This window comes from Saccostrea echinata, unplaced genomic scaffold (genome assembly GCF_033153115.1).
Source record: "Saccostrea echinata isolate AGI-Se365-2 ecotype Australia unplaced genomic scaffold, CSIRO_AGI_Sech_v1 ptg000054l, whole genome shotgun sequence".
Classification (NCBI taxonomy): domain Eukaryota; kingdom Metazoa; phylum Mollusca; class Bivalvia; order Ostreida; family Ostreidae; genus Saccostrea; species Saccostrea echinata.
This window is the reverse complement of record NW_026889803.1, coordinates 3987814-4015184: the sequence shown is the minus strand read 5'-3', so window position 1 is coordinate 4015184 and position 27371 is coordinate 3987814. Positions and strand designations below refer to the sequence as shown.

At 34.5% G+C, this 27371-nt stretch overlaps 1 protein-coding gene across 1 annotated transcript; it reads left to right on the top strand.

Moving 5' to 3' along the window:
- The first annotated feature begins 1654 nt into the window (after nucleotides 1–1654).
- On the top strand, nucleotides 1655–27127 carry LOC133205173 (kinesin-like protein KIF20B). Its single transcript, XM_061340920.1, has 30 exons — nucleotides 1655–1909; nucleotides 2063–2250; nucleotides 2404–2512; nucleotides 2721–2951; nucleotides 3133–3244; nucleotides 5123–5194; nucleotides 5306–5452; nucleotides 5574–5739; nucleotides 5838–5943; nucleotides 6153–6256; nucleotides 7630–7769; nucleotides 9204–9375; nucleotides 9532–9591; nucleotides 9946–10056; nucleotides 10168–10293; nucleotides 10381–10492; nucleotides 15990–16123; nucleotides 16383–18656; nucleotides 18786–18935; nucleotides 19752–19953; nucleotides 20548–20673; nucleotides 21003–21554; nucleotides 21762–21880; nucleotides 23668–23772; nucleotides 23973–24170; nucleotides 24288–24404; nucleotides 24552–24710; nucleotides 24944–25055; nucleotides 25610–25809; nucleotides 26512–27127. Exons 1-30 carry the CDS (start codon nucleotides 1744–1746, stop codon nucleotides 26578–26580), a joined length of 6639 nt encoding a protein of 2212 aa, XP_061196904.1. The 5' UTR covers nucleotides 1655–1743; the 3' UTR covers nucleotides 26581–27127.
- The last annotated feature ends 244 nt before the right edge of the window (nucleotides 27128–27371 follow it).

Sequence of the window (27371 nt, the reverse complement as noted above, 5' to 3'; positions counted from 1 at the left end):
TATGCCTACATGCAAGTCTTTGTGATTTACACACCAATAATTCACTCACAACTGAAAAACATTCCTTATATTTACATTTTACATGTTTAAACAAAGCAAAAATACACTAAATTGGTCAATATTTGAATTTCTTGCTGCCCTATTTCGTTATATTTTTATTGATGTCTCTTTATCCTCACTGTGATGTCACTTTAGCCCAAGTTTCTCCATCATATTTCTACGCCTGAGTATACAGGAAAATGGTATTCAATCAATTTCTTAGTATAGTAGAAAAATATAGCAAATGTAAACATTTCGTCGTAAGTCCTTTATTTTATTCTGATTTTTTTAAGACAAAAAGACTAAGCCACAAACATGTCTAAAAGACTATCTGAAGATGTAGGAAATGACAGTGATGGGGAAGAAATCCCATTCAAAATAAGGAAAAATCTATATGCAACTGAGTTTGAAAAACCCACTCAAGATGAACATATGCAAGTTTACCTCAGGATAAGACCATTTACAGATGCTGAAGAGGAACAAAAAGAGAACCAGGCAAGAAAAGTTACATTATAAAAAAAATAATCTTGAAATATATATCTCTCGGGAAATAGATACAGGATTTTACGTATAAATCAAATCTACCATAAAGCCCTTTAGGGCTTATAAGACATATAGACTTTTTACATCATAATTTACTTTTCAAAAAAACTGTTGACAGCAAAAAATGAACATAAGAGAGCACAGGGGCTTGTCTTCTGGATCGTTAAATATAAAATAATAAAATTTTGAATCTACTTTAAATACACTTAAAAGTTGTTAATAAAGATTATGACACTTTCAGTCAAGAAATACCATGTTTAAAAAAAAATGTACTACACCTTTATACAAACTCTACTAGGGACGAATGTCATCTTGGAAAAAATACCCCCACCCACTTCAGCACCTATTTCTATTACTTAAACTTTTTAAGTGTAATTAAAGTAGATTCAAATTTTATTAATTTATTTTACATTTAATAATCCGGAAGACAAGCCCCTATGGAAGAGAGTGATACCTAGAGAGTTCTTGAGTATTGTATTGAGATGACATGTAATTTTAAAAACATGTATGACAAAATACTTCTAGTGTGAAAGAGACCATCATTTGATGTACTCTGACCCACGTTTTTAAGGTAGAGATAGGTAGTAGTTTTTTTTTTTTTTTTTTTTTATCTTGCACATCGATAAACATTAAAAATCACAAACTTGGGAATTTATTGATGGTTTCATTGTACCCAGACAAGTAGAAAGATATTTATTGTTGTAAAGAATTAGAGAAATGATAAACCCTAAATTAAAAAACAATACAGATGATCTGTATTTTCCTATGTACAAAAAAAAAAGAAAGAAAAGTATTTGAAATACTACTGAAAAAAAAAAGATTGGCTTGGGGCATTTATGATTATTAATGGATCTATCAGAGTACATCAAAACAAATCATTGATTTTTTTGTTGGCAGTACTATATAAAATCAAATGAACAACAAAACTTTAACTGACAGAATTTTCTCACTTCCAACACAGTCTTCTCTGTCAGGTGAAATTTCAGACTGAAAAGTATTCAGAATCACTTTGTAATGGGAGAAAAATTGTTATGGGAGGAAATTTTAAACTGCTATAATTATTTGTAGGATTGTCTAGAAATTGAGGGAGAACACAATGTGCTTACACATGCTCCGAAGTCTTCACACTCCTACAAGAACTGTGTACATGGCCTTCAGAAGATGACCAACAAGTACACATTCTCCAAAATATATGGTCAGGAGACAACCCAGAAGGAGTTCTTCAATGGCACTATGCTAGGAATAGTGAAAAATTTCATTGATGGACAGAACTGTTTAGTGTTTTCCTATGGAGTCACAAGCTCTGGAAAGACCTACACCATTCAAGGTATACAAAATCAATGAAAATATTAGACACAAAGAGTTAAAATTGTGTAGAAAAGGTTATAGACTGCTTTCTTGTAGAGCAGGTATATAACTTTGTTGATAGAATGTAAAACTCAAAAACTTGTATACATGTGTATAATGTAATGACCTTCAGGTGAGCCTCGGGATGCTGGCATTCTACCTCGTGCTTTGGATGTGTTGTTTAACAGCATCAACAACAAACATCTCTCCGGGTATATCCTGAAACCTAAAATGTTTATGGATGTGGTCAAGCTTACTAAGGAGGAGGCAGAGGAGGAGAGGAGAAGTAAAGAAAAAACTCTCAAGCTGAGTAATGACGAGGTAACACATGACAAATTGTTGCTATTATTGATGATAAAAAGAATATGTTAGTGCTCCTTAGAATGCACACATATTTATAGTTGTATTTGTTTATGCATGTATGACTTTGTAAGACTTCCCACAAGGTATAAGTGTGTTGAATTTCTTACATAGGATCCAGATGTAATGAGTTTACTTGGTGACGATGCATCAGATGCGTCACAGCTTACCAACATTACCACATGCTCAGAGAGTTCTAATGCCTCTTTCTTACCAAACAAAGGTATAGACTTTAACTACTTCAAACAGAGAATTCTACAAATTTTTCAATAACTTGTCATCAGAGTTTTAAATAAAGTGCTGAAGTATTATGATTGATAATGCATCACTGTCATAGTGCAATGCACTAAGCTCTCAGGAAGTTAAAGACATGATTATGTTAAGAATCTTGTGTAGAGAAGCATTATATGTCAATTTTTTTCTTTTTTAAGAGTCCCTTGACCCCTCTGAGGCCTTGTTAGCCATTGAGAGCCGCGTGCGTGAGGAGACAAAAGTGACAGTTGATGACCAGGGACAAATCCTATTCTCTATTTGGGTCAGCTTTGCCGAGATCTACAATGAACAGATCTTTGATCTGCTGGTGCCAATCTCTAAGAAAAAAAATGCCAGAAGACCAGTGCTTCGGCTCAGTGACGACAGAAATGGAAGTCCTTATATTAAAGGTAAAAGACTTTATAAATCTGAAAGTAAGTTAAGACATTTTTGGTGTTGTCTGTAATACCTCTCTTTGAAGGGAAGGAGAAAACATAGTTTTAGGGAAAATAGTTGTTTTGAATGTTTCCTGTTGTACAAGTTTTGCTATGTTTGTTTTTTCATTGAATATGTTGTTTTTCTTTAATGTAGGATTAAAGGAGATATGTGTAAATAATGCAGATGAAGCGTACAAGCTCTTGACTATTGGTAAGAGGAATCTTCAGACTGCATGTACAAAACTGAATCACCAGTCTTCCAGAAGGTTAGTATGCCTACAGACAACACAGGTTTTATATCTTTGTGAAAATATGAATGAAACCAAGAAAACATTCAGTAGATGTATCCTATCTTTGTTCTTAAAAACGCACACACATACACAAAAAGTAATACACCTGCAACAGTGAAGTAGTTTAAAAAAATTATCTTTAAAGGACGTTATTTACAGTCAAACCTCATTACATGTATCTCAAACTCAAAGGGACCAAGAAAAAACTTCGAGATATCCGAGGATTCGAGATATCCAGGGCCAAAATAAAAAATACCTTTGTTTCCCCTAACGCGACCGACCCACTTAAAACGTGCCGACTGAAAAGTTTTTAATAAGATTATATAATTTTTTTTTTTTTTTTTTTTTTTGTTTTTTTTTTTTTTTGTTATTGTTTATAAACTTTATGAAATACAATTTCATCAAAGTCCGTTTTTTATCAGAACTGCGGCTTTTGTTTTACTCTCATTTGGCGCCCACAACATGTGGCCACAGAGGATTAGTTCGTGTTATAAAACAATGGTGACGTATGAATCTTATTATATAATCTTTAACTTATTAGAATCCTACACTCTTGAGACATTTCTTGAACTAATTGTACCAGGACTAAGGAGTGTTAGATGGTACATGTATTTACAAATGTGTCTTCTAAGATAAACGTACGTAGTAGGCATGGCAAAGCCTGCCCCATGAGCAGATGAGGAGTCCACCTTGTGTATACATATCAATAAATTTCACTGCATTTCATTTGTTTCGATCTAAAAAAAAAAAACCCAGTACATGTATGATCCTATTTTTACTATAAAGGACCATAGGAGTTGTAAATATGTGTTTGTATAATTATTTCATCTTGATAAATATAATTCAGATGTCCTTTCTTCCTATCTTTTATCTATGGGGTATTAACTTCGTGACTATAACATAAGATATATGAAACTTTGATCATTTTAGATATGGTTTGGTTGAATTAAATTTTCTTTATACATGTGCACTCTTTCCAAATAGTATTGAAATCTTTAAAATTGGCTTATGGTACGGCTTCCTGAGACGTATAGTGTATTTTTCTTTAGTTAGGCCCTTGAAAATAGGTTGTTTTTTTTGCTTTAAAATATTAAATTAAGAAATTGTTGGGCCGGTGGAGGGCACCTTATTTTACACTTTTACTCGGCACTTATAGCCATTGATCATTCAGTAAGGGATCTTTTTCGTGCCAACATCTACATGTATACTGCGACACTGGACCTGCGTTTTTTACGGTCTTAGACTGAACAGTCTGTGCGTCCCTTGTCGGGACCTGTGAATTAGAATAAGCTCCTGAATGAAGCTGTGACTCCAAAACGAAACACTAGAATCACTGCGCCACGTGAGGCCCTTGACATTTTGTCTGTGTAAGTACTCGAAGATGAAAGGAGGTTTGAAAAATATACTCGGATGTCCGATGGTTGAGTATTTGCGATTCTTGTCTTTTTGTAAATATTCAATTTCAGTAAATTTACCCTGGCCTGAGTTCTTTCACAAGTTCAGATAAATAATATTTGTGAATTAATTTACCATACATGTTGCTTCATTTGTATGTTATTCGGTTTAAAAATCCGTTTCTTTTGTTTTTTCTTATTTATAAAGATAGGTATTTTCAGAACTGCTGTCAGAAAAAAAAAAATAATTTACCTACCCAACTTGAGATTTTAGGGTCGGGTTAGGGGAAACAAAGATATTTTTAATGATGGCCCAGGGTAAAATACTTAAAGAATAAATGGTTGGGACTTACAATCACTTCGACATATCCATGGTATTCAAGATATCAGTGTTCGAGATACTGAAGTTCAACTGTATATAAACAGTTGAAATGTAAATATTTCTTGTATTTTTTTACAGTCACTGTATATTTAACATCAAGATAATACGAGTGGTGGACAAGGCTAATCCTAGGATGGCTAGAGTCAGCATGTAAGTTAATGCTGTTGAAGGAAATTTTTATAAATGGTATATTTTGTGCCATTATCAGATTATGGGAATAGTAGATATATGTACAGTGTAAGGTTTACTTTTCTGTCTTAGGTTAAGTCTTTGTGACCTGGCAGGCTCTGAGAGATCAGCCAAAACACAGAGTGTGGGAGACCGCCTGAAGGAGGCCGGCAACATCAACACCTCTCTAATGACCCTGGGTCGATGTATTGAAATGCTCCGATACAATCAGAGCCACAAGTAAGTTAAATTGGAGAATCTAATACTGCTGTACGTATTAAAAGTTGCCAAGGCCTGTTGTGCAGTGAGAAGGTTGTATTTTGTTACAGATATATAATGGAGATTTCCAACTTCTTTGTAGGGAACATCCAAAGATAATCCCCTTCCGAGATAGCAAATTGACCCGCTTATTTCAGAATTTCTTCTGTGGACAAGGACGTGTCAACATGATTGTCAATGTGAACCAGTGTGCCAGCATGTTTGATGAGACTCAGCATGTCTTTAAGTTCTCGGCTATTGCTAAACAGGTAAAGTACAAGAGGGAAAATGCACAGAGGTGTGGTGAAATAATTTGCATTAAGCCACAGGATATAATTCAAACACCTGAATGTCTGTTCCTTTATAGGTGGTAATCACACAAAAACAAGATCTAAAATCACGGCTGCTTCAGTCAGCTAAGAAGACAGCTGACTTGAAGAAGAGAGCAGTCTCTATCAGCTGGGCCACCCCAGGTAAGCTAGGTGGTCTTCCAAAATGTTAGCTACATTTCCAGCTGTACATGTAATATTGTATGGATACATTGTTGGTTGTCATTGTACGGAAAATGTATATTGTCTTCAATGTTCATCTAATAATTATGATTATACAAGTATATCTGTATATCTATGTGTGTTTTTTTTAACTTCATGCATTAACTTACATGTACAATAAAACTGTGCAGGTCAGTTGAGAGAATTAAATAGTGCTGCAGACCAAGGTGCAAGTATCCCCCTACCAGAGGGCAATGAAGACGAGGACCTGGAAGAGGATGACCTGAATGTGGAGGTAGGTCACATAACCTGAACTGATGTCAGATATACAGTTCTGTTCATTAATGAGCCAGTACTGACCTTGGATTATCAGATGACATGATGAATTAGGACTGACCTTGAAAAGTTGAGATTACATGATGAACCAGTATGACCTTACATAGTTGAGATAACAGTATCAACCAGTATGACCTCAGGTAGTTCGTATAATGAACTAGTACTGACCTAATATTGTTCATATTATGTAATATACATGCATTGACATCAGAAAGATTCACTGTTTGGATTACATAATGAAACAGTAATAATGATGAATACTACAGAATAATGATGATATACCTGTATAGACACTGGATAGATCAGGTCGCATGATGAACTTCTACTATCATACATGTAGTAAACACTGTATGTACATGCATTTCATATCTTGTAATGAACTACTGGTCACAGTAGCGTAGTGATAGGGCATTCACTTTGTGATTGGGAGGTCCTGGGTTCAATTCTTGTTCCCAGGCCTTGTCAAATCTAAGACATTTAACATGGATAGTGACTTGCTTCACCAAGGGCCCGGCACTAGAAGTGAAAGTCATGGGTCTTTCAGACGAGACCTTAAAAACCCAAGACCTCGTGTCACGGTAGGCATTGGCACAATGAAGATTCCTCACTGCTTCGGCCCTAAGCACCATACCTAGGTCAAAATTTTTGGTAGTTAAATTAAGGCAGGTTACGTTTCTACATGAGTAAAAAAAATCTCAGATGGGATATTGAACAATGTACAGAAAGTCAATCATCTTGTAAATAAATGAACTTGTACTGACAGAATAATTCAGGTTGTATGATGAGCCTGAACCCACTAAAGGTACATGTAGCTCAGATATCACTGGATGAACTTGCAGTGATATTGGGTCACACAGTAAAGATACATGTATAATCACATTGGTTCAGGTCACATGATGAATTCATCCTTGCTCACAGATCTGTGGTGTTTAACTGCAGGGTGTAGAAAACACTGCCACCCTGGAAGGGAAGTGTGTTTCTGCTTCTGGGGCTGATGACCTATTTAAAAACATTTTTACCTACTGTATACAGGGAAATTTTTGCCTCCATATTTTCCCACCTTTTGCCCTAGAAACAAGTGGGCGAATTTAAGATGGGTTGAATTCAAAGAAGACAGTATAATTTCTTAAACAGATCTGTGAATGGACGATTTTAAAACGGGGCAAAATTGTTTGCAAGTGTGAAAGGGCGAAAATAACCCTCTATACAGTATATATATAAGATTGTTGTACTAAAAAATATGGAAATATAAGATACATGAACATTATAAAAACTATGATTTAAGATACATGAACATTATTAAAACTATGATTTTGCTGTTTAAATTTACAGGAGCTTTTGGAGACAATAAAAGACTTGCAATCCAAACTGTTAAAAGAGAGGCGAGAGAAGCTGCAGTTAGAATTAAAGATCCGTGATGAGGTGTGCAGCGAGATGATGAAGCAGCTGGTGGAGATTGAGGATGAGTGCAGGTTTGTCAGGGAGAACATACTGTATGTGTACTTAAAAAAGCGGGCTTCATATTTTAGCGGCTTTGCCGCAGACAACGATGCGCTAATTTATGAATACCACTAAGAAATCGTCTATAACTACAATACACAGTATGGACATGTATAGCGCTAATTCATGATTATGCCAACAACTCCATACCCAGTGATTGTGCTAAATTTTGAATTTGCCAATTTATGTACACGTACAGTATCAAGTCACACATAAGATAAACAAAAACCTACAGTACATGTATATTTGATATGTTTGTAACTCGTGCATGTCATTGAATGTTCCACACATTAAGTCCACGGATCAACTGAGCATATCTGATTCAATATCTGATTTTAGTTTGTCAAGGATCTTTTCTTTAAAAATCATTTTGCCAGGAAAGACAAAATTAAGTGCAATTTTTGTGAATAGCATAGAATCACCATAGATACATATTGACTTCACAGAAAGGCATATTGACCTAACATGATATAATTATTCAAACTGTGGTATCTATTCCCAACCTCTTTGTTCCAAGACAAGGATGACAATAATAGGTTAGGCCATAAAAAATTTAAAACAGTAACTTGGTTCTCAGACCTGCCAGCATCTCATTTAACAATGCGTATTACCCAATTTTGTCCTCAAATTAATAAAATAAAATTTCTCTCATGCGCTCGTATGGTGCCAAAAAAGTTCCAGAATCCCTGACTGCATTTTAGATTCTCCAATCAGTAAAACGTTTGACAAACATCAAGATGACACAGACTAGGGGCCTAGTTAAAAATCGCAAATATAGTCGTCGAATAAACAGGTTTTTTAGTGTGGGTAAACCAAAGACTGATAAATTTGACAATGTTTAATGAAATCATAGGCGCTATTTTTAGTGCTTAAACACTCTTAAATTAGTCGATACAGTAGTAGATACATTCGATAGAATGTTCTATTGTTAAAATGATATTGCCTGAGACACAATTAGATCATCCTAAGTGGTGATACATAAGCAATTGACCAGATATATCACTAAAAGTGTCTGGTTCTGTAAGTTTAAGACATGTTTGGTTGTTACGATTCCGTCGTTTCATTACACAAATGTAGAAAATGCAAGAGAAAAGAGAAAGAAAAGCAGGAAATAAATGATCATGATTTCTACACTCGATGTTGAAGCACTGTTGATTAAAAGTTGCTAGTTCTGAAATTTTAAAAAAATCAAAAATCCTGTGTTTGTTTTTAATGAGGTAAAAAGGGGGAAAAAAAGACCCTCCCACATTTATTATTGACAAAACTGGCCTGAGAACCTAGTTATTAATTTTTAAGGTCTTGGAAGTATTACCTAGGACTTAAAATATGGAGTTATTCATGTGAAATGAAATAATGCAAATACGGAATACATGCACAGTTATTTTAAGTCTTAATTGCCTTTACAGTGAGCGTATCAGAATGAACGAAGAAGCCACAGAAGAAATGTATGAGAAAAGAATCCAAATTCTGATGGATGCTTATGAAAATCAAGGAAAGAAGCAGAGTGATTTCATGACAGACAAGGACGATGAGTGGGTCTCAAGCATTCTCTTTTATCAGGAGCAAATGAAGAATAAGGTAATTTTTCAGAACCATTTTATGCTGTATCAAAGGACTTGCTGGTGCTTACAGAGAACCAGTCATTTTTGCATGTAAGAATATCCCAGAAGTACCAGTGTTGTTCATTTCCATGTACATGAGCTATTCTGAAAATGTGAAAAAAAATATTTTTAGGAAAAAGATGCAGAAATAGAAAGGCTGAGGAAAAAAGTAAATGAGGCCAAAATTGAACAGGTAAAGTATAACCTGCCCTCTAAAAATAGCAAGTTTTAAAAATGATGTATCTTCAAATCAATTCAAAAAAAAGATTGGCAACTTTATTGAGAGGCATGTATTAAAAGCTTATTCTGGTACTTATGCAAAGCACTTGTTATGTTATATTTTTTGTTCTGACACAATCTCAGTCATGCTTCATTAATTTTGAGACCATAATAGATGGGTTATGTTATTTCAGTTATTTTGAAAGTTGTCACTAGTCCATTGTTCAGGAGTTAAGCTGGCTGTATCTTACATTTTGTTTTACAATTTATGTGTCTAATTCTAAATAGAGAATTTTTTTTCTAAGCTAAATTTATTTCCCTCCATCAGGTTTTGGTCACCGGAAAATCTAACCATGAGTCCTCTGACATGGGGGATTCAATTCTTCTGGACACTCTGACCAAACAGCTGGAGGACGTCAAGTCTACTCTCAAGGAAAAGGTTTATAAACTAAAACCATAGAATCAAACTCTTTAATTGTAACCAAATACATGTATGAGGACAAAAATTGACATAAACTTCAGAAACTTTTTTTTAAAATATTTTTTTCAGGATGAAGAAATAAAGGAGCTTAATGAGATGCTTACAGAGGCAGGGGAGACATTCCAGGCCAAAGAAAAGGAGATTCAAGATTTGAAACACTTGCTGGAAGAAGACAAAGCTAATAAAGCAGAGCAGGTGGGATGGGCAGAAGAAATAGTTTTTCTTCATTTATTTTAAAACTGTTCTGAAATTTGTTGTGTTATTAAACATTTTGCTCTGCAGGTGGCGGAACTTGAAAAGGCCCTGATTGAAAGCAAGAAGGCCCTGGAGATGGCAGACCAGAAGATAAAGTCCCGAGATGAAACTGTAGAGACAACAAGAAGGACATTACAAGGTACTAGGAGATTATCCTCAGTGAATGAGAAACCTTCCAGTGCTCCTTGTACTTCACAGGTGGTTAAGTTCCCTTTTGACAGTCCTAAGAGGGGCTTTAGTTTACTGAGGCCAGGAAGTACTAGTCAAGTTGTGCCAGGTCACAGTCAAGTTCTGAAGGTTGTGCTTACTCCCGTTCAGAACAAATTTCCCATGAAGCACACAAAAACTAGTCTACTAAGACTTCAGAACTCTCCTGCCAAAGACCCGACAAGGGGCAGGGAGTGTGTCAAAAATAAGGAAAATGCTGCTTTGTTGAAAAAGAGACTAGCAGCAGAGGAGGAAACAGATGATTCTCAGAGTAAGAGGCGGAAGGTTGTCTCTGATAAAGATAAGGTACCGACTTCCAGGTCGCAAAAGAGAAAATCCGCCACTAAGGGTAAAAGGAAATCATTAGCAAAGTACAATTTACGGGTTAAAAAATAAATTCTTACACCAGAAAATTTACGTAAATGTGTGCCATTTTATCATTGCGTTCAATGCAAGTAATCTTCATTACTTGATAGTTTTAAAAGTACCAAGTTTATTTTTTACTTTACTGCATGTCTTTCAGACCAATTCTTGAAAATTGAAAGAAAAAGTGGAACTCTGATAAATTTCTGTGGAAAGTTTCATTGTGAATTTCTGTGTAGTTACCCTTTTAAAAAGTCAGTTGTTATTTTACAGTGTTAGGCTGTCATTGATGAGAATATAAGTCTCAGTACATAGTAAAAATTGGTTATAAAGAACATGCTTATAAAGAAATCTAGTGAAATTTCAGTTATATGGAAACTTTTCACTAATACAACTATTAAGAATATCAGTTAAGGAAGAAAAAATTCCAGGTCCAAGTGACTTCTTTATAATGGAGTTTTACTGTATAGTATTTGCATATGATCAAAGTATATAAAACTGGATCCAAAACTCTTTTTTTTTTTTTGTTTATTTAACATATAAACTTTGGGTATAATTTTACGGCATATTATCAAAATTTAGCACAATCACTGGGTATTGAGTGGTTGGCGTAATCATGAATTAGCGCTACACACGTCCACGTCATATTTTTTAATGGTATTCATGAATTAGCGCATTGTTGTCCGCGCAAAAGCCACTAAAATATGAAGCCCGCTTTTTTAAGTACACATACAGTAATTTACATATGGAAGGTTTTACAGTCTGACATTTCAAATTCATATTAATCCCAAAAAAATTCTTCAGTAGAAGCTTATACCTGCTTGAATTTTTTTAAATATTAAAATTAACAATATGTAGGAAAGGAACATAATAATTTTCAAGAATGTGTTAATGTTGTATTGAAGCATTCTGAAATGATTTGATGTAAGATACATGTTTGTCAATTTTAATTCCATCAGTGACAGCCCAAGCACATGCAGGTACATGTAGCATTATATATCAAAGTACATTTTCTTAATATGAATGATAATTATTAAGTGCATGAATTTATCGACATGTATTTTTAAGATTTATATAATCATTTACTGAACAGACGTGTATCTAAAAGTAAATTCTGATTGCTACATCCATAACAGTTAATGATTTTTACACACAGAATCATTTTATTCTTTCAAATTGTTTTTTATCAATCGTGTGTGGAAATGTTTTACTATGTTGTCACTGGTTAGCCTTCTGCAGGGTCATTAAGGCAAAGTGATATTTTCTTTGTGATATGAGAATTATCATACTTTAATTGTACAAAGAATGTTTTGTAAAAGTAAATAACTTGATTAAAGTATTGAACATTGATTCTGTTCAATTTATTTTTCTTTAAAAAATGATAAGAATCAAACTCCTACAGCAGGCTAGCGTATGGTGACAGATTTTCATATTAAGTATTGTGTAAATACCTGTAGTTACGCCTGTTTAATTCTCTTTACAGGTAAGTTAAGTGTCACATGTCACAGTATGTGAAGCCTGCAGCAGGGTTTGTCTCTTATCATTTTTGGGGCTGGAGAAAGGTACAGGTATCAGTTTTAGAATCATCTTACATAAAAAAATAAAAACGTGGAAAAATTCTAATGAAAGTTATGGGAGACTAAGCAGTTTGTTCAAGTGATGAAGGTCAAGGTCATTTGTTTTCTGACTTGAATATCTGTTTCTTTGAATTACAGCTGGGAACAGTAACAGCTCCCAGCATTCTATTTATTGTAAACAGTAACAGCTCCCAGCATTCTATTTATTGAATCACTCTTTATTCCTGAGAACTATATTTTCAGGTAATTACGCAAGATTTTATTTTAAAGATTACATACAGCAATAATCAAAATTCTTGAAAATTTTCAATCTCTTGAAAATGAGGTGTCACAAAAATTGAGTGATCCACAGTAAATACAGCTCAGGAACAAGGGTTCTAAAGGTGCTGTAGAGCAGTGCACTGATGCCCAATGGAAATCCTCATGTTTGCTGCCAATATTTGTGTGATGCATAAGCTTGTCTGTTAATACTTTTGATACTGTGATGCAGTTTTTCAAAATCTTCTCAAGAGAGACTTGGTTAATGAATGTAATTTAAAAAATAATTGGTTTAACTTGTTCAAGGTCTTAAGTTTCTGATTAAATATATGGAAGATATTAATACAAAACTTGGTGTGTAATTTTATATCTGCTGAAACCAAAAGTTGAAATTGTGTATGTGTGAGGCTTGCCGAGCAAATATACATCAATTTAACAATTTGGAAAAAGCAATTACATATGAAATGCTATAGTATCATGTAAAGATAGCATATGAAAAAGAGATTGGATTTAAAACTGCATTACAGAATTGCAAACAGAATCATTTGGGCCTATCTAATGTGCAAATGAATTTTAAATTTAGGGGCAGGTCCATCTTAGAGTAGATATAAGCCCTACCTGAACCAAACTTGCATGGATGGCACATCAAGGGATGCACACGGCCAGACTTGCTTTGGATTTTCTGGATGATTGAGTAAGTCATAGTGTATGAAGCAATTCCATTCCTATGTTACTATAAGCCCTATGTCGAGTGAACTTGAAGAGATGATAAATTTAGGGGTGCTCACTTCCAGACTGCATCTGACCTACATTTCCCAAAAAGTTTTTTGGAACAGTTTCATTCCAAAGTAACTTTAAAGCCTTCTTAGACCAACTACAGGGCTGCACACTACCAGACATGCTTTGGATGCAGCATCTGACCTACCTGGATGATCTGACATACTCCAGTTGATTGAAATAATAAAAAATTTTGAAGTAGGTCTATTCCCATGACTTATATGACTCCTATACAAACCAAACTGGCATGGGTGTTGCATCTAGATATGCACACTACAAGAACATTCATTTGATGTGAGACTTTGTCTTTACTTACAGATAACATTCGTGGAGGTGAGCTTTCTAATCTTTCATTATTTATGTTACATAAAAACAAATGAAGAATAACAGTATGAATAGTCAAATCTTATTTATATGTAAACTTTCCATGTTTTGTGGATTCAAGTTCAAAATATGGACTTTGGGCTTAGGTTGGGGCTAAAATAAAATAGACAAGATGTGTTTGTGAAACACTGATGCCCCCGTATGGCAGCTTATGTCGAAGGTTAAAGTTTCTCAAATGCAAGTCAAAATCCAGGCCAAAAGATAAAAAATGTTGATACCCAAAGAAAGATCTTGTCTCGAGGAAAACACCTATGAAATTTAAAAGACCTAGATACAACTGTTCAAAAGTTATGGTGAAGGTTAAAGTTTTTTAAATAAAAGTCAAACGTCAAGGTCAAGGTCAAAGTAGTTGGTATCCAAAGGAAGATCTTGTCACAAGGATTACATATGTGAAGTATGAAAGCCCTAGCACCAACCATTCAAAAGTTATGGCCAAGGTTAAAGTTTTTCAAAAGTAGGTCAAACTCCTAGGTCAAGGTCAAAGGGTCAAAGTGGTTGGTATCCAAAGGAAGATCTTGTCACAAGGATTACATATGTGAAGTATGAAAGCCCTAGCACCAACCATTCAAAAGTTATGGCCAAGGTTAAAGTTTTTCAAAAGTAGGTCAAACTCCTAGGTCAAGGTCAAAGGGTCAAAGTGGTTGGTATCCAAAGGAAGGTCTTGTCACAATGATTACATATGTGAAGTATGAAAGCCCTAGCATCAACCATTCAAAAGTTATGGCCAAGGTTAAAGTTTTTCAAAAGTAGGTCAAACTCCTAGGTCAAGGTCAAAAGGGTCAAAGTGGTTGATATCCAGAGGAAGGTCTTGTCACAAGGAATACACATGTAAAGTTTGAAACCCTAAGCACCAACTGTTCAAAAGTTATGGCCAAGGTTAAAGTTTTTCAAAAGTAGGTCAAAGTCCAAGGTCAAAGTTGTTGGTATCCAAAAGAAGGCCTTGTCACAAAGAATACGCATGTGAAGTTTGAAACCCCAAGCTCCAACTGTTCAGAAGTTATGGCCAAGGTTAAAGTCTCATAAAATTTTGCAAAAGTGGGTCAAACTCCAAGGTCAAGGTCAAAAGGTCAAATATGATGGTACCCAAAGAAAGGTCTTGTCACAAGGAATACACATGTGAAATATGAAAGTCATAGCTCCAACCAATCAAAAGTTATGGGCAAGGTTAAAGTTGACAACAGACAGACAGACAGGACAAAAACAATATGCCCCCGGGATCTTTCGATCCGGGGGCATAAAAATTTTACTTAATACACTTGTGTAGGAAAAATCTCTTCCAGAACAACAAGGTAGTGTTACTCAAATTTCACATGTGCAGGTTTCAACACTTGACACTAGTCTTCTAGCCCTTGGCTATCCTGCAATAGCAGATTATCACTTATAAGTAGCGTGGTGGATCATTACAAAATTAGAACCTATGTTATCTGAATTCAAAGAAGTTTCTTTCTGATTTTTTATATCAGTGTTTTTGGAGTTGACAGACCTTTGATCCAACTGTCTAATTTTGAACATGACTTCATCTTTACTACACATATAATTCAACAAATTAGGTAAACAAAAAACACAGACAAGCATACAATCTACATCTAATTGTCAGGAAGAATGTGTCATTTTTTGTATGAGGTTACGTATCTTTATGAAATGCATCGAGGTGAAATGTAACATCTGAGGAGTTTTAGTCATTTTTAGGGTTAAATACAGCTTCACTGCATACAATTCAATTAAACACTTAAGGTAGTTCAAACCATGCAAAAATCATAAAAATTAAAATGAATGAGATTATGGCAAATATTTTTTAAAAAATCAAAGTACGTAAAAATGTTTATCATAGAATATTCATGGGCAGCATGTTTTTGGAACATTTCGTTGTCATATCAAATCTGACAGGTATTGAGCATGTTAAGTAACACAAAATCATTGAAGGTATTCAAAAATGATCGTTCTCCAAATGTATTAAGTTATATGTTCAGTGCAGCCATTTGGGTCTTTCAAACAATAAACCTTTCCTTCTTTAAAATATCCAGTAATTTTCTCATCCAGTTTCTGTTCCATTGATTATGTCTTCACCAGATGAAGTTGACAGCCTGAAATCCTCCCTAGATTCATGGAAGATGAAATTTGAGAAGGAAGAGGAAGAGAGTTTAAAACGAGAACAGGCCTTGATTAATGGCTACAAGGCAGAGATAGCCAATTTAAAGAATCAGGTAAGGAAACAGGGGACTTATGGCCCTGATTATTGGCTAAAAGGCAGAGATGGCTATCTTAAAGAATCAGGTAAGTAAACAGGGGACTTATGGCCCGTTTAGACAAAAGATGGAAAAAATATTTTAATCATCACTGATTGCTTCTTGTACATTATTAAATAACTTTAATAGACACATTTGTGAAAGTTTAAGCAATACTGACAGTAACTTTAACTTGAAATTGTTAATATTTGTAATCATATTTTTTTTTCTGGTTTAGTTGTCCATGGTGAAGGCTGAACATCGACATAACAGCCCCTGTAAGTCTCCGGCCAAACACAGGAAGCACCAGGATCATTTCATGGAGGACTTGTCAAAACAACTGAAAGATCTGCAGGAAGAATTTGACAAAAACTCGGCAGCAACACTGGAGTTAGAGGAGGCTCTTCATAAGACAAAACAGACAAATGAAGAACTGGAAGTTAAGCTCTCTAAGCAGTCTGAAGAGAATGAAACAGCTCAAGCAAAGATTGATGAACTAGGAAGAAAATGTGAAGAACTAGAATCTAGAGTACTTAATCTGCAAAGTGAAAAGGAAGAGGCTGTCAAAAAAGTGGAAGAGGTAAAAGAGAATAAAGAAAAAACTACAGCTTCAGAGGAAGACATTGAAAGCTTAAAATCTAAAGTAGCTGAAAAAGATCTGGAGATTGCAGAATTGAAGGAGCAGACAAATAAGCTGAATGTGTCAATGGGAAGAGACTTGCAATTTCAACTTGATGAGGCAAACATAGAGATTTCACAGCTTCAGAGTAATTGTGCAAAACTAGAACGCAAAGCAGTGAATCTAGAAAAACTTTATAAAGAGAAAACAAAGCAAAATATGGAACTAAATGATGAATTGAACAAAATGAAAGTAGCAAAGGAAATGCTAGAGGAAGACTTACAGGATCAGGAGGAAACAGAGGAAAAAATGGCAGAAATGTCAAAGGAAAATGAGGAACTGAAGCAAAGGGTGGAGGAACTGGAAACAGAGTTAAAACAGCAGCAGGGTAACTCGGAGGAAAGGTTTCTCAACATTCAAAAGGAGAATGCAGACTTACAAGAGAAAATGGAGAAACTAAAGGAAGATGTCACCAAAGAGGAACATGTTAGCAGTGCACTGAAATCTGAACTGGAAAGTGCAACAACTAGACTAAAAAACCTAGAGAAAATCTGTGAGACACAAGAAAAGAATGAGAAGATGATGAAAGATATGGATGATAAAATTGCCAACTGTCCACAGTGTCAGGAATGGCAGAAAAAGTATGACGAAGTTGAAAAAACTTTAGAGACTGTGAAAGGGGAGGTCAATCAGTTAAGAGAAGAACTAACGTCACTAAGAAGTGACTTGAAAGCTAAAATTGTGGAAATTAGTGACTTAGAGGAAAAGTGTGAAAATGTCAAGTGTGAGCTGGCAAAGAGGGATCAGACATTTGTAGAAACTTTAGAAAAACTTGAACAGACAAAAGATCAGTATGATGCATTTAAACAGGAAATGGAGATTCTAAAGGAAAACTTGGAGGAAAAGGAAGGAGAGCTCGAGAGATTACAATCAGCTCAGGCAGACATGATGGAGCAGCTGAACACTACAAATGGCCAGGTACACGAGCTCAGTGATGCTAAATTAAAATTTGCAGAAATGAAATCCTCTCTTCACATGCAGAAAACACTATATGAAAAGACCAAGGCTGAACTTGTGAGTCTAAAGGAAGAAAAGTGTAATTTGATTTCAAATGAGGAAAAGCTGAAAGAACAGATAAAGAGTTTAGAACAGAGGACCCAGTGTATGGAGAGAGATGGGAAGGAGCTGTCTGGTTTAAAAGCTGAATTGGCAGAGATGAAAAAGAACTGTACTGAATCAGAAGAGAAATGGAAAATCCTTCAGGTGGAAAAAACAGATATTGAAAATAAATATAAAAAATTGGAATATGAACTCTCAAAAGTTTATTCAGAAAGAGAAGAGAGGGATGATGAATGTGTGCAGAAGGTCTCGAAACTGGAAACAAAATTAGAGACCACTGTAAAGAATAATGAAGAACTTAAAGACATTAACAGTACATTACAGGAGGCGAAAAATGATCTTTCAAGGAAATTGGAAAATCTTTCACAGGAACTGGCCAAAAAGAATGATGTAATAGACAATAAAGAGGAAATGCTAACAGATTTGCAGCATAGACTGAAAGAGGCAGAAAACAGTATAGAGAGGCAGAATTCCATTACATCAGAACTAAATGATATGAAAGCAAAATTCCAAGAATTAGAACAAATCAAAACTGACCTTGAAAATAAAGTTACTCAAGCTAGTCAAGCTTCAGTCCAGAAAAATGATGTCCACAACAGGAAACTCATTCAGGAGCTGTCAGACTGCCATAGAAAAATGGAGGATCTACAGGAAGCTAAGGAAAGTTTGGAAGAAAAGGTGGAAAACTTAAAATCAGAAATAGCTACATTATCCAAAGAAACTAAAGAGGATTCCTGTAGCATTTGTCCAACAATCCACAAAGAGCTGGACTTGGTAAGTGTATTTTTTGTTTGTTAGCTATGACATTGTAGAAAGAAAAGTCAAATAGATTTGTTAATAAAATTATTTTTGGATGGATCCAGAATTTAAAGATTTATGTGAAGAGTTTATTTTCACACACAGAGTCATGGTAGGGAACAGACATTGAAGAAGCAGCTCCAGACTGCTGGGGAGAACATCGGGGAGCTAAACAACAAAATCTGTGACCTAGAGGATCAGGTGTCACAACTTAACCAGAAAATCCAAGAAGCAGAGGACAAAAATGTACATCAGGTAGAGCTAGTCAGCATTTGTACTGTATATTCTACAGGGAAGGGAACTCATTTTGATACATAATTCATCATCAGCATAAGCAAAATAAACATGAGCATCCAGATAGCATTAGCATTTAAAAAAAAGGATTGTCATTAGTATTGTCAACAAGCAAAAAACAGACCTAGCATGACCTACTTAAAACTGGCATTGATCAACTAGCATCAGAAAATGTTGGAAGGGGGGGGGGGGGTCACTAAAAATTTGAAGACAAAGAAAACAAGACAATTGAATTATGAAAATACATCTATGATAATTTTATCATGTAAAACATTTTTATGCATAAAACTGTAATAATAAAATTCAATTACATTTGTATTTACTTTGCTAGCTACTTCCAGTAGCATTCAGTTCGACTTAATTTTGAAACAGCAAAGGTTACTCTGGCATCAGGATAAGGATCAGAGCATTAAATCAGCAAGTGAAAGAAGCTCTCAAATCAACAAGCAAAGGATTTTAAAAATGAGTGTCGATAATACAACAGAATTAGTTCTAGGCACTGTACACTTAGAAATTTTGATTAATATTATTTGTCTAGGAAAGGTCAGAAGCATTTTTTTCTCCCAACCAGTCATTTCTAAAGAAAATTATTACTTAATCATGGATACTGAATGGTGGTTGGGAAGAAATTATAATAACTGGTCAGTTTTCTGTTTTTGAATAATTGAATGCATTGTTTTGTAGATTACATTTGCATTTAAAACAGTCACACACTTTTTCCTCTGGTCCTATAGCAATTAAAATTGTAATTCTAAAACGAATCAAACACTTCATTAGGAGCCCAGATTGAGCATGCCTGGTAATTCGGTTGACCTTGACAATCTACGGGACGAGCTGACCCAGAAGTTGGATATGATACGAGAACTACAAGGAGAGTTGGTGAGGAAGGACAGCAGACTTCAGACGGAGAAGATGAAGTACAAACAGTTACTGGAGGAACGGAGTGATGAACACAGGCGATACGAGGCAGCAATGAAAGGTAACTGTTAATACTCTAGGTACTGGTACTTATATGAATTATATGAGCGTATTTTCCCAATTTCATTCCCTGATTATTTTTTTCTGGAACAGTATTGTGATATGACTATTTTTGAAAAATCATGAATTAAGGTTCATTATCCCTATGTTCACTCATGAAATTTTGCCTAAATGTAAATTATTTTCTAGATGAAATCAAAGTAATAATTAGAATGCACATAATTTCAGTATACCTTTAGGGTGGAAATTTGGTAGAAATACTGTGGTTTCATCAATATTCGTTGAGCACCAATTTTCAAGGATTTCGTTGTTGGGCAGATCCAATGTTCATTGATTTACGAAAAATGTTATTCATTTGTATAGACAATGCTTTTGTCCACGAAATTACGTATCCTCGAAAACGTCTGTTTTACAAAATACACGAAAATTGATGCCAACGAAAATTGATGAAACCACAGTAACCTTTTAACATGACAATTTTAAAAAGGAATAATAGTAATTTATCTTAGTAAGAGTTATCTCTCTTACCAGAGGGACAGTGAACCTTAACAAGCATGAAAAGTATGGATAAAACAGGACAATTATTTTTATGTAGATGCCACAGCTAATGAGGAATGTATTGCTGTGTTAAAGACAGCCCTGGCAGAACAAGAAGAGACTATGGAACACCAGGACACATTGATACAGCAACATGAGAAAAATATTGAAAAATCACAAAAAGGTACACAAACTCTTCCTCATTTCCCTATCAAACTATTTTATGTATACATAACATAAAAATGTAAAAGGGAAATGTTTAAATGAAAAAAAGAAAATTCTGCATGGTAAAAAAAGTTATATTAGAACTACATGCTCAAAAGCTACTAAATGTCTCTTAGATTCTTATGCTCTTGCCCGTCATAGATCTTATAATGAAAGAATCATTTCCCCTGTGAGAAATACCTGTAATTATAAATGGCAAGAATACCAAGCCTATGTAATGTAATTTTTTCGGAGAAGATGAAAAAATTAATACATTTACATGCATAAAAATATAATTTTTTTTCACAGAATGTGAGAAATACATGAACATGTACCAGTCTCTTTTGTCTACCACTAACACAAGCAGTGTAGAAATCCGTGACCTGAGCAAGAAAGTTTGTGATCTCTCTGTGGAAATTGAGCGGGTGAGAAGTGAGAAAAAAGACCTTGAGAATAAAATCTCATCGTTGAAGAAACAAGAGGCCGAACACCAGCATCTAACCCAGGAAAACTTGTCACTGAGAGAAACCAAGAGTGCTGTGAAAGATTTGAAAGACAAGTTGTCTCAAGTTAGGGAAGAGAAGGAAAGTCTACAGACCACACTGAAGAGTGTGACAACTCAGGTGGAAAGTTTACAGCAGGAGAAGCGAATTTTGGAAGATAAACTTGACAAAACCCAAGAGAGAGATTCCATGAGTGACAAGAAGCTGGAGGATATGACTGCTAGGTTATCTGAAGTTGAGGTTAGGTACAGCAAGAGAGAGAATGAGTTCAAGGCACTGAGGGAACAGAAAGGAAAACTGGAGGCCATCTTGAAAGAGAACAATGCAGAGATAAAGGATTTAGAAAAATCACTATTAGGTAAACAAGTAATTTTATTTACTCAGGAAACCAACATGTATTATCATTCTTTGCATTTACAATTCAAGTTTTTTATACAGTTTGCATGCACCTATGTAATAAACATGTAGTTGTACCTTCAACAGAAGAGTTTCTGACATGTGAAGTACATGTGTATTGCCTGTATTTTATGTTCAGTAACACAAACTGGATTTTTTTTTCCAACAGAAACAAGAGCTGAGTGTGAAGCTCTGAAATCAGATGCTAAAAAGGAGGTCAGGGATCAGCTAAGTGGAATACAGAAAGAACACGAGGCAGCTATGGCAGATATGAAAGTCAAAATCAGGGTAGGTGATGAACTGATAATGGGTTAATACAGTAAGACTAGAGCTAAAGGATTTAGTTTTAATTTAGCAAAGCAACAGATTTTGTATGAAAACGTTTCCAATTACATCTACATGTCCCAAAAAAATGTCATTCTACATTGAGCATAGGGATTATGTTTTGCTACTTAAGTTTGTTTTTGTTTCTGTGTTTCGCTTTTATGAAAGCAAGGAGATATTAAATTTCATTCATCTGTCAGTCTGTCGCAAAAACTCAACTTTGGTAATAACTTTTGTTGGAGCTTTCATATTTCACATGTGCCTTACCTGTGACAAGACCTTTCCATATGCACATTGATTTTTGACCTCATGACCTTGACTTTGAAGTTTGGCTTACTTTTCAAAAATATTAACATTGTTCATAAGGTTTGAATAAAAGAAGATAGGGCCTTCATTTTCACATGTGCATTACCTGTGACAAGACCTTTCCAAATGTCTTATTATTTTTTAACCTTGAGGTTTGACATTTCAAAAATTCTAATATTGATGATAACTTTTGAATGAGAGAATGAACTCATGTTAAGATTTTCATGAGTCATGTTTGCATTACCTGTGACAAGACCATTCCGCAATGTGCGATGGTGTTTTTTTTTTCTTTTTACCTCATGACCTTAACCTTGACATTTAACCTACTTTTTTAAAAGTTGGTTATCATTGGTAATAGTTTTAAATGTTAGAAGTTAGAGCTTTCTTATTTCACATGCACATTATCTGTGACAGCACCTTTCAAGAAGTACTTTCAATTTTGACCTGATGACATTGAACTTTGACCTATTTCCAAGACAACTTTGGCTGTAGCTTTTGCATATGAAGAGACAGGGTTTTTACATTTTACATGTGCATTACCTTGACAAGACCATTTCTAATTCAGGATGTTTTTTATACCTCATGACCTTTAAGATTGCCCACTTTTCAAAAATTTTAAGCTTGGTCTTTCATATCTTTTCACATGTGCATTACTTGTGAGAAGAAATCCACAAACTTTTACTTTTGTACAAGAACATATTGCTTCCAAAATGTAAAACATTTTTCTTTGCACAATGGACAGATAAGACCGTGACAATATGTAATAAATCATTGCACCCCAACTAATAAGACCGTCAATTCTCTGAATTTGCTTGCTTTGTTTCTTTGTTTTTCAGGTACCATGCATGTCAATTTACAAAAAATTTAATTAAATGTAACAGTGATAAGATTTTGTATGTACATGTAAGATCTGCAAAAGGGCCTTTAGAAGGTTAATCCATTTTTGCAGTCTTTGGGCAATCTGGGCTGTCAGTGAAAGATTTGAATTTGATAGGCTTTGAGTTGTTGAAATGATGCAAGTTCACATTTTGTTTATATCCTTTTAATTTATTATTCTAATGCAACTGTTTTGTAATTGCCTTTTGATTGGCTAATGCACTGATGTTTGTGGCAGTTTAAAAGAGCATTAATGAGAGTGAAAACTTTTGATTGTGGCATCGTAATAGAGTGACGCAAAAATCCAATGCTTTGCGACGTATTTCATGTAACAAAATTGAACAAAATAAGAAGCAAACATTAAAAAAAATGGAAAGTTGCCAAGAATTGGAATAACTACCTTCTCATTTGTTCTTTATGACTGTTAATGCTGATTTAATGGTCAAAAACATCTTTTTTAATGGCTCCACTGATGTGTTGCTGATGAAATAGTTTGAGACCGTTAAGTCAGCATTAACAGTCGCAAATAACAAATGAAAAGACCGTTACTCCATAATTTTTTGTTTTAGGAAAAAGACCACAGTTTGCGGAATGGCAGTAAGCAAATTCGTCAACTTGAAGATGAAGTGAAAGAGCTTGTAGAGAAAAATAAGGACAAAGATATTCAAATGAAGGTACAGTGGAATGAAAAGACCACTTTGAATTGAGAAGAAATAGAAAAATATAATTGTTGTGTTATATTATTGACAACTTTTATTTGCTTTCAACAACTTTTGTATTTATACATTTTATCACAACTCCCCCATTGTCTTACTACTAAGCTTAGAAAATCCAACTGTCTTCCACGAAACATTCTTTTACTTATATGTTACAGGCTTGGAAAGAAGAAAAAGATAAACTAGTTTCCTCCCTGTCGGAAATAATTGAAAAACAAAAGGAGGATAAAGAAAAAGTGAAAGAACTTGAAAAGGAAAAGTCTCATCTGGAAGCTTTGGTTCGGGACCAGATAGAAACCATAAAACAACTTACTTCATCTGGATCATCTATATCATCTGCTAGGAGATCCAGATTGGTTAGTTGCATGTTAATGCATGGACATCTTTTTTGGTAAAAAATCACAGAAATAAGTTATAAAATGCATGAAGTATCAAGCTCTTTTACTTTCATTGAAATAATTTTTCTTTTTCAGAGAAATACCTCTGTGTCATCAGATGTATCTAATTTAGATATGAGTGAAACTCCACTGCGCAGGACTTCCACTCGGAGGGGAAGAAAGAGGAGGTCATACTCTATGCCTGATATTGAAGTAAGTTAATGAAGTCGTACCTAGAAGTTGTCTTGGAAGTTGGCATTTGGAGTAAATTCAGAGTTACATGTAATTAGCACTTCCATTGAACCTGTGTAAAGATGGGATATTAAAATATTTAATGGTACATTGCTTTTTGATCTTTAGACACCTGCTTCAAAGAAGAAGGACAGTGATGTCTCGCTGTTGTCTGAGGATGTAGGAGATGAAAGGGAGAGGATCCAAATTGATGCCACACCACCTGTAGCTGCCAAAACTTTACGCAGGACAAGGAAGAAACCAAGATCTTCAACCGACCTCCTCAGGGTAAATGATGTACATAATGACTTATATACAGTAAAACATGCTTATAATGAATTGATGCTTACAGCTGATTAAGCAAAATTGTCCATCCCTGGCACTTTGTTATACGCATGTTTAACTGTAGTCACATTTTTGGGGGTTTGTGAGTGTGTGTCTATGTAAGAATAACAATACAAAGATACTCATGTACATATAGCTGAAGCCTTAGGTGAAAATATTCAGATTTTGTATTACAGGAGGAGGCAAAAGAGTCGTCGATGTCCAAAGCTGCTGATAAAGAAAATAAATCAATGAAGAAAATTGGATCCCTTCTGTCTGCTCTGAAGAAGTCTCCAGTTTCAAAATCAGGTATATAAGTCACATAATTAGGGTATTTATTGCTTTACTTCAAGGTTTGAATCCAGAGATACTAAAAATAGGGCCATTTTATTTACCACACGATGTGATATAAATCTATCATACATGTATATTTACATTCCACATTTATTTTGCTTATAAAGTGTGTGTAAAGTGAAGGCATTCAAAACACCATAATAAGGAAGGGGTCAAAAGGTTAAATATGTATTTTATTTTGACGTGACAAATGTTGAACACTGGCAAGTGCAACATTATAAGCGAAAATCAGAATTTATGCTCACATTGAACAGAAGCTGTTTCAATGGCTCTTCCATTAATTGTAACTTACCTGAAGGATAATGCAGGGATTTTAAAATATAAATTACATTTTGAAAAATGTAGTCTCATAACTGCAACGGTGTGTGCAAACAAATTTTCATAACTCGTGTTACCCAATCTGTTTGCACACATCTTTGCAGTTATGAGACTCGATCTTTCAAAAAAAAATTAAATGATTCAATGCTTGAATATTCATACAAGTCTATAGCTTGTGTTTTATGTTGAAGCCAAGAAACACCTGGCTGAAATCAAAGAAATGCCCTCACCAAACCACAACCTGGGGTCCTCGCTTGTGGAAGTGGAGGATTGTGGGACACAGATGTCGGCAGAAAAAGTCAAAGAACCCTCCTCCCGTAAAAAATCTCGCCATGCATTATACAAAGAGCCACTACAAATATCAGAGCCACTAGATTGTGGGCAGTTCATTGTAAGTAGAGTTTAATGTTAAAGATTGGTGATCATAGTTACAGAACTAATTTAAACTTGGTTTTACCTGCTTTGAATCTTAATAAAAGGTGAAATATATATATATACAAGTGTTGACGTTTCATGTTTTGAGAGTAAAATATTTTAAAAAAAAATACATAGTCTCTAAAAAAGGGTGAAAATACATGTATATTGCAGGGTTTGGCATGTATATACTTCTTGCACCACTACTACATAGAGATACACTGAAAAAAAAATCCATCTTGTTTGTGTTAGTGTACATGTTCAAAGCTATTAGAGCAAATCTCAAATTCCCTTCAATATGGAGGGACATGGTTCCTCAAACAATACTCTTGTGAAATTTACATGATCTGTCATACAAACTCAGTAATCCTGCAGTAACTTCTTGGAAGTGGGTTATTGATTACTATACCAGTATAGCTGAAAAGTTATGACAGCTTTTATGATTCTCATTTAACATGCATGGACAGAATCTGGTATCTAAATCAACAAAACTGTAACATACTGATGTATCCATTCATGCTTTTCTTTTGACCTGTGCATGTTCCATGTATACCACATGTATGTTTCTTGTAGAGAATTAAATAGGTATTATTGTGTTTCTTTTCTTACATGTACACATAAATGTTATCATAATTAAAAACGGTAAATGTTATAACATTTACGATGTATTTTTCCCCAGCACACTACTCCAGAGGAGAACATACATGAAACGGTAAAGAAAAGGCTACGGGGACGACCCAGGAAGTGAACCATGGATGCTGTCTATAAATGTGCCAAACAATTTTACTCTTCATTGCCAAATTCCACTTAACTGTGACTTTTACAACTTTTACATGTATGTATAAAAGACAGTTTTTGTTTTAGATGCAGAATTCAAGAGTTAACTTGTTTAGTGGGTGGAGAACGTTGAACAGATGTTATCCTTTCCTTTTAATATCCAACAATACAGGGTCTGTCACATACATGCATTTTTTCTTCGGCCACTTTAGTTTTCTTAAAAAAATACATGACTGTAAAGAAATTGATTCCAGATGTTAAAAAAAAAAAACATTCTGTGAATGTACGGAATTGGCCATCATTTTACACAAAACTACAAGCTGGAATATGTAGCGAAATGCAGTACATGTAAATTATACTTGAATCTATTTTTATTAGTTTATTTATTTTGTTTAACCACCATCATTCCAACTTTGTAAAATGTTATTTTTGAGATGTTTTGCTTGAAAGAATATTTGTTTTCATGGGCATTTATACTTTAAGAATTTGTCAAAATTTGTATGAATTTGATTTGAATGATATGTAACAGAATTTTTTTTGAAATCTATGACTGGTTTTATTCATTTATTCTTTGTCAATCCATAAGACACAGATATCAGGAAATATTTTATCAGCCAAAAAGACTGTTAATATTTTGTCTCATTTCATGTGTGAAAAGTTTGTCACATATTAGTGCACATGTTCACAGAATGTCCACAACCTGCTACCTAATGTAGTATCTAATGTGTATCTTATGTACAGAGACTGTTAATGATATAAACT

Excerpts from the sequence above, each read along its gene's own strand:
- LOC133205173 (XM_061340920.1), top strand. The coding sequence starts at position 1,744 with ATGACCAACAAGTACACATTCTCCAAAATATATGGTCAGGAGACAACC. Across the intron at positions 10,294-10,380 it reads AAGCTAATAAAGCAGAGCAG|GTGGCGGAACTTGAAAAGGC; the intron begins GTGGGATGGGCA and ends TTTGCTCTGCAG. Across the intron at positions 10,493-15,989 it reads AACAAGAAGGACATTACAAG|ATGAAGTTGACAGCCTGAAA; the intron begins GTACTAGGAGAT and ends TGTCTTCACCAG.